At 41.9% G+C, this 7,500-nt stretch overlaps 1 protein-coding gene across 9 annotated transcripts in view; it reads right to left on the bottom strand.

Moving 5' to 3' along the window:
* Positions 1–7,500, bottom strand: part of LOC106869832 (uncharacterized) — a 186,939-nt gene that overhangs the window by 129,674 nt on the left and 49,765 nt on the right. For all 9 annotated transcript variants that reach the window (XM_089343348.1, XM_089343350.1, XM_089343349.1 and 6 more), the window contains exon 2: positions 6,732–6,782. In XM_089343348.1, coding sequence (XP_089199474.1) covers positions 6,732–6,782 — 51 coding nt within the window. The remainder of the gene's footprint in view (positions 1–6,731; positions 6,783–7,500) is intronic.

The following is a 7,500-nucleotide window of genomic DNA, read 5'->3' as shown; positions in this document are numbered from 1 at the left end:
TTAGGAAGGGCATCCAGCTGTAGAAACCAAATTAAATCAGACTGGAACCTGGTGCAGCTCTCTGGCTTGCCAGCTCTGGTTCAACCATCCAATCCATGCCACCATGGAAAATAGATGTTGAAGGATGATGATGATGATGATGATGATGATGATATGTGTGTGTAAGTGTGTGTATATTTTATAATTAATCAGCAGAAGCTGTGACAGGGGCCGAGAGTCTCGTGCATTGGTCACCTGGTAACTTCTTATATATATATAAGAATATGTGGCACCTTTGTTTTAGGATCTGCATTCCATTGATAGACAGACAGACAGATGGATGTATAGATAGACAGGCAGGCACTTCAGATAGATAGATAGACAGAGAGTGAGAGAGAGGCAGACAGAAAAAAAGGAAAAGAGAGGGAAGATAAATAGGTGATAGATACATAGACAGAGAGAGAGAGAAAGTGTGATACAGGCAGGTAGATCGACCGATACAGACAGACAGGTAGATAGATAGACAGATAGATAGATACCAAGATTTTCACAGAAGTAGACATGCAGACAGATAGACAGGCGGGTAGATAGACAAAAGGACAGACAGATAGACAGATTGATAGAAACAGAGAGGTAAAGTGACGGACAGGTAGACAGAGAGAGAGAGAGAGAGAGAGAGAGAGAGAGTTAAACAGGTGGAAATAGAAGACGATAGAAGGGAAACAACTGGTGACGTCTAAAGGAAAGAAGAGAGAAAACGGAAACATTACAGATCAAGGGAGGTAAATGGAATAGACTAATGTATGTATGTATGTGGGTTGCTGAAATAATTAATGTGTGTATAGGCGGGTAGATGTGGGTGGGTGGGTTTGTGCATTAGCGTTTGTGAAAGAGAGTTATTAAAATATTAAGTATATTAACATTTCTGAACGTGTACGTTAATATGTGTGTGCGTATGTATGAATGTATATATGTATGAATACATATATATATACATATATATATATATATATATATATATATATATATATATATATATATATATAGACATATGTGGTGTGTGTGGGTGTATATATATATATATATATATATATATATATATATATATATATATATACACCCACACACACCACATATGTTCATATATATGTATTCATATATATATATATATATATATATATACATTCATACACACGCACACACATATCAACGTATGTATATATATATATATATATATATACACGTACCTATGAATGTATCTAGTTATTTATCTGTATATATGTGTGTATATGTGTGTGCGGAGAGAGATATATCTGTAAATATCTGTGTCTATATATAAACGTGTGTGTGTGTGTGTGTGTGTGTATCTATATTTTCTGTGGGTCTATATATGCATATGCATAGACAGATAGATCACACACACACACACACACACACTTACTCACTCATATGACTGAGTGTGTGTATACAAGACAATAAAACATTGCAACATGGAGACTCATACAAATAAAATAGTTTTGTATTTTTTTTTCTATATTCCTTTTCAATATCTATTTGTTAAGTTAACCAATTGATAAATATCAGATCAATACAATATATCAATATATACAAACTGAAATAAGTAGGAAGCTTGTTGGAACAGACTAAAAGCATCCCAGTTTGTGTGTAGCAACATCGCTAACACAACAAATGACTGAAACCAGTGGCAGAAGATTAGGTGAATGGAAGCTGTGTGTGTGTGTGTCTGTGTGTGTCATTGTTCAGTTTTATTTCAAGATTTCTTGCCAATAGAAAAAGAGCCAGTTTCTAACCTACATCGAAATCGTGGTGGCACCTGTGCCCAGCTTCGCCTTCCTGGCACTTGTGCCTGTGGCATGTGTAAGTACTTTCGAGCGAGATCGTTGCCAGTGCTGCTGGACTGGCTCCTGTGCAGGTGGCACGTAAAAAACACCATTTCGAGCGTGGCCATTGCCAGTATCGCCTGATTGGCTTTCATGCCGGTGGCATGTAAAAGCACCCACTACACTCTCGGAGTGGTTGGCGTTAGGAAGGGCATCCAGCTGTTTCTATCAATTGGAGCCTGGTGCAGCCATCTGGTTCACTAGTCCTCAGTCAAATCGTCCAACCCATGCTAGGATGGAAAGCGGACGTTAAACAATGATGATGATGATGATGATGATGATGATGAAGATCCAAGGCTCAGAATTTCAACACCAGAGGGGATCACAAGGGACTGAGACCCCTGGTGGTTTACTGTGCTTGAAAGGACAAGCCAAGCTAAGTAAAAGCATGGTTACCCTTTGCATACAAGCTCATCCTCTGCAACCCTCTCCAGCTGAGCATCCTTAATCTCACGGGGCCTATAGGTGCTGGTGCCACATAAAAATCATCTGAGCCGTGCTGCATAAAAGCACCAAGTACACACTGTAAAATGGTTGGCATTAGGAAGGGCATCATGGAGTCTGAACAGCCCTTCAGCTGGACAGCTCCTGTCAAATCATCCAACCCATGCCAGCATGGAAAACAGACGTTAAATGATGATGATGAACAGAGTACTTTTGTACGTATATGTGCAGATTTGTATGTCTTGTTTTATGTATGTATTCTCACGTCTATAGTTACATGTCTAGACATGTTCATATATATTTAAATGATAAACTTCTGGTAAGTTTTACAGTTCCAGTGATGGATTAGATCTGATGTCTTTGAATTAGCTTTCTCCTTTCTGGTTTTGAGAAGCTTAATTTCTCAAGATTGGTATTTAGACAGTGTGTTACATATCCCAGGGCCCCAATAATTACAAGAATAAACCTGAACTTGTCATCTGGATAGGAGTAACTACAGATTCCTCAATAGCTCAGCATAGTTATTCTCTTTTTTCACTGATCTTTAGCTTTATGTTAACATCCGCTGGGCAGCTGACTTCCATAATTGTACAGTTTCTCTTCTTTGTACTAAATCATTATGTCAGGTCTATTGTACTCTTTTACTCTTTAACTCTTTTGCTTGTTTCAGTCATTTGACTGTGGCCATGCTGGAGCACCGCCTTTAGTCGAGCAAATCGACCCCAGGACTTATTCTTTGTAAGCTTAGTACTTATTCTATCGGTCTCTTATTGCCGAACCGCTAAGTTACGGGGACGTAAACACACCAGCACCGGTTGCCAAGTGATGTTGGAGGGGACAAACACAGACACACAAACATATACACACACACACATACATATATATACAATGGGCTTCTTTCAGTTTCCGTCTATCAAATCCACTCACAAGGCTTTGGTTGGCCTGAGGCTATAGTAGAAGACACTTGCCCAAGGTGCCACACAGTGGGACTGAACCCGGAACCATGTGGTTCGTAAGCAAGCTACTTGCCACACAGCCATTGAGGTTTTCACTGGGACATTCCACCAGTACTCCTTTTTATTACGAGCAGCTATGGTTTCTACCATAGGTTTTTATTTCTTTGACCCCGGGGTTATCCTTCCGACAGATCTCATTATACAGTGTCCTATCTACAACATCATGTCTCATCAGAAGATATTTCCATGATGACATTTTCAGACAAGTGCTTACGATGTGGATGATATCTTTGGTGTTAACTCTACAAAGTCTGCATGGATTATGATATTTTGCTTGCTTCTGGTACTTATTCTATTGGTTTCTTTTGTCAAACCACTAAGTTACAGGGACATAAACACACCAATCGTCAAGCGATGGTGGGGAACAAACAGACATAAAGACACACACACATAGATATATATACATATATACAATGAGCTTCTTTCAGTTTCCTTATTTCTTTATCGCCCACAAGGGGCTAAACATAGAGGGGACAAACAAGGACAAACAAAGGGATTAAGTAACTACATCAACCCCAGTCTGTAACTGGTACTTATTTAATCGACCCCAAAAGGATGAAAGGCAAAGTCGACCTCGGCGGAATTTGAACTCAGAACGTAGCGGCAGACGAAATACCTCTAAGCATTTCGCCCGGCGTGCTACCGATTCTGGCAGCTTGCCGCCTTGAGCTTCTTTCAGTTTCCATCCACCAAATCCACTCACAAGGCTTCTCTCAGCCTGAAGACACTCACCCAAGGTACCTTGCAGTAGGACTGAACCCAAGACCATGTGATTGGGAAGCCAGCTTCTTACTACACAATCATGCCTGCACCTGTGGTGGTTGGTTGGCACTCCGTCGCTTACGACGTCGAGGGTTCCACTTGATCCGATCAACGGAACAACCTGCTCATGAAATTAATGTGCAAGTGGCTGAGCACTCCACAGACACGTGTACCCTTAACGTAGTTCTCGGAGATATTCAGCGTGACACAGAGTGTGACAATGTTGACCCTTTGAATTACAGGTACAACAGAAACAGGAAGAAAGAGTGAGAGAAAGTTGTGGTGGAAGAGTACAGCAGGGTTCGCCACCATCCCCTGCCAGAGCCGCGTGGAGCTTTAGGTGTTTTCGCTCAATAAACACTCACAACGCTCGGTCTGGGAATCGAAACCGCAATCCTACGACCGCGAGTCCGCTGCCCTAACCACTGGGTCATTGCGCCTCCACTGCCTGCACCTGTATATAAGTATCTGTGTATGCACGTGTATATGAATGCAGGTGTGTATTACTGAATATATTTATGCATGAATGTATGTTTGTATTTATATTGATTTTTCCATCATTGATCAGTTTAGAAAGATATAATCTGCAATGGTTGCAAAGCATTTTGAACACGGAGGATCGAACAATCCATCACGAGACAAGGACTTTTTAACCAGGACTTCACTTCAACCCCCAGACACTTCCCTGTATTATCCACAGTAGGGTCAGTTTGTCCAAAGATGGACTGGCTAGCAACATGAGATCTCGTGACTGCATTTACTAATTGAAGAGAGGGACTTCTTCTCTGACAAAGTAGCAATCACCATGCACACACACACACACACACACACAAACACACACACGTACACACACACACACACACGTACACACACACATACATAGCTTTTACATGTTTCAGTCATTAGACTGTGGCCATGCTGGGGCACCACTTTGAAGGGTTTCAGTCAAATGAATTGACCCAAGGACTGATTAATATTTTGTTAAGCCTGGTACTTATTCTATCAATGTCTTTTGCTGAACTGCTAAGTTATGTAGATGTAAACACACCAAGCGGTGGTGGGGGTCAAACACACACACACACACACACACATATATACAATGGGCATTTTTCAGTTTCCATCTGCCACATCCACTCACAAGGCTTTGGCCAGCCCATGGCTACAGCAGAAAATACTTACCCAAGATGCCACACAGATGGACCAAACCCAAAACCATATAGTTGGGAAGCAAACTTCTTACCACACACACACACACACACCACCACCATAACACACACACACACCACACATACACCACACACACACACACACACCACCACCACACACACCACACACAAACACCACACACACAAACATCAAACACACACCACACACACAAACCACACACAAACACCACACACAAACACCACACACACACCACGCCACACCACACAAACATACACACACAAACATACACACACAAACATACACACACAAACATACACACAAACACACACACATATACACACACACACACACCACAAACACACACCACACACAAACACCACACCACACCACACCACACACACAAAGACACAAACACAAAGACACACATTCACAAACACACACACACGACACACACCACAAACACACACACCACACACTCACAAAGACACACAAACACAAACACACACACACATTCACACACATACAAATTTTTTTATGTTTCTTCAGCAAGCCAACACATCTAGTGCTTACAAGGATTGGATAAAGTCAGATTACCGAAGCAAATTGTTTTTACATGGAGTTACAACATAGTAAACATCTGAGTCATAAACCTGCCAAACATTTTAGGGATGTCACGAAAATCGCCCTCAAGGCTCTTAGGGTGGATGTTAAGAACTTGGAGCAAATGATGGAAATCAAAATCTGTTTGAAAAGAAGTGATTTAAGATGATTGTAAAGTACTTCAAACACAGAAAACGGAACACTTCATCTTGAAGGAAGTACTTCATAAACACGAATTAATCTCAGTCCTCGAGATTTTATGGCCTGATAATGTTTGTAACATGGAGGTGCAATGGCCCAGTGGTTAGGGCAGCAAACTCGTGGTCATAGGATCGCGGTTTCGATTCCCAGACCGGGCGTTGTGAGTGTTTACTGTGCGAAAACACCTAAAAGCTCCACGAGGCTCTGGCAGGGGATGGTGGCGAACCCTGTTGTACTCTTTGGCCACAACTTTCTCTCACTCTTTACTTCCTGTTTCTGTTGTGCCTGTAATTCAAAGGGTCAGCCTTGTCACACTGTGTCATGCTGAATATCCCCCGAGAACTATGTTAAGGGTACACGTATCTGTGGAGTACTCAGCCACTTGCACGTTAATTTCACGAGCAGGCTGTTCCATTGATCGGATCAACTGGAACCCTTCGACATCGTAAGCGACGGAGTGCCAACAACAACAACAATGTTTGTAACATCTGTATTAAGGCCCGTTTGTCCAAACACGGACTTGCTGGTCCTGATGGTATTTACTAATTGAAGAGATTGACTGCTTTTGTAAACAAGTGGTAACCGGAATGTTTATATGAAAATAGGGTGTTTAATAATGTACAGGGTGTATAATAAGGTGTATAACAACAGCGATACTTACCATCAATGCAACTTTCTTTTGCACCACATAGTCCTTCCCCCACCATGCATCCTGGAGAGAAAAAAAGAGAAAAAGAAACAATGAGAGATGCTGGTCAGTAAGAGAGAGAGAGAGAGAGAGAGAGAGAGAAAGAGAGAGATGTTACAGAGCCATGGCTTACAATTCTTCTCACCATATGCATACATAGTGTACACATACACACACACACACACACACACACACAAATACATATGCATGTTTGTGTCTATGTGTGGGTGTGTGTATGCGTTTGTATCGATGTGTTTATGTACACTCTTTTACTTGTTACAGTCATTTGACTGTGGCCATGCTGGAGCACCGCCTTTAGTCGAGCAAATCAACCCCAGGACTTATTCTTTGTAAGCCTAGTACTTATTCTATCGGTCTCTTTTGCCGAACCGCTAAGTTACGGGCACGTAATAACACCAGCATCAGTTGTCAAGCGATGCTGGGGGAACAAACACAGACACACAAACAAACATACACACACACACACACACACACACGTGTGTATATATATAGGCACATAAAATACACCATTTCAAGAGTGGCCGTTGCCAGTACTGCCTGACTGGCCTTCGTGCCAGTGGCACGTAAAAGCACCCACTACACTCTCGGAATGGTTGGCGTTAGGAAGGGCATCCAGCTGTAGAAACTCTGCCAAATCAGATTGGAGCCTGGTGTATCCACCTGGTCCACCAGTCCTCAGTCAAATCGTCCCACCCATGCTAGCATGGAAAGCGGACGTTAA

The sequence above is a fragment of the Octopus bimaculoides genome, chromosome 27 (assembly GCF_046866305.1).
Source record: "Octopus bimaculoides isolate indiv1 chromosome 27, ASM4686630v1, whole genome shotgun sequence".
NCBI classification, from domain to species: domain Eukaryota; kingdom Metazoa; phylum Mollusca; class Cephalopoda; order Octopoda; family Octopodidae; genus Octopus; species Octopus bimaculoides.
This window is presented reverse-complemented; position numbering and strand designations above follow the sequence as displayed.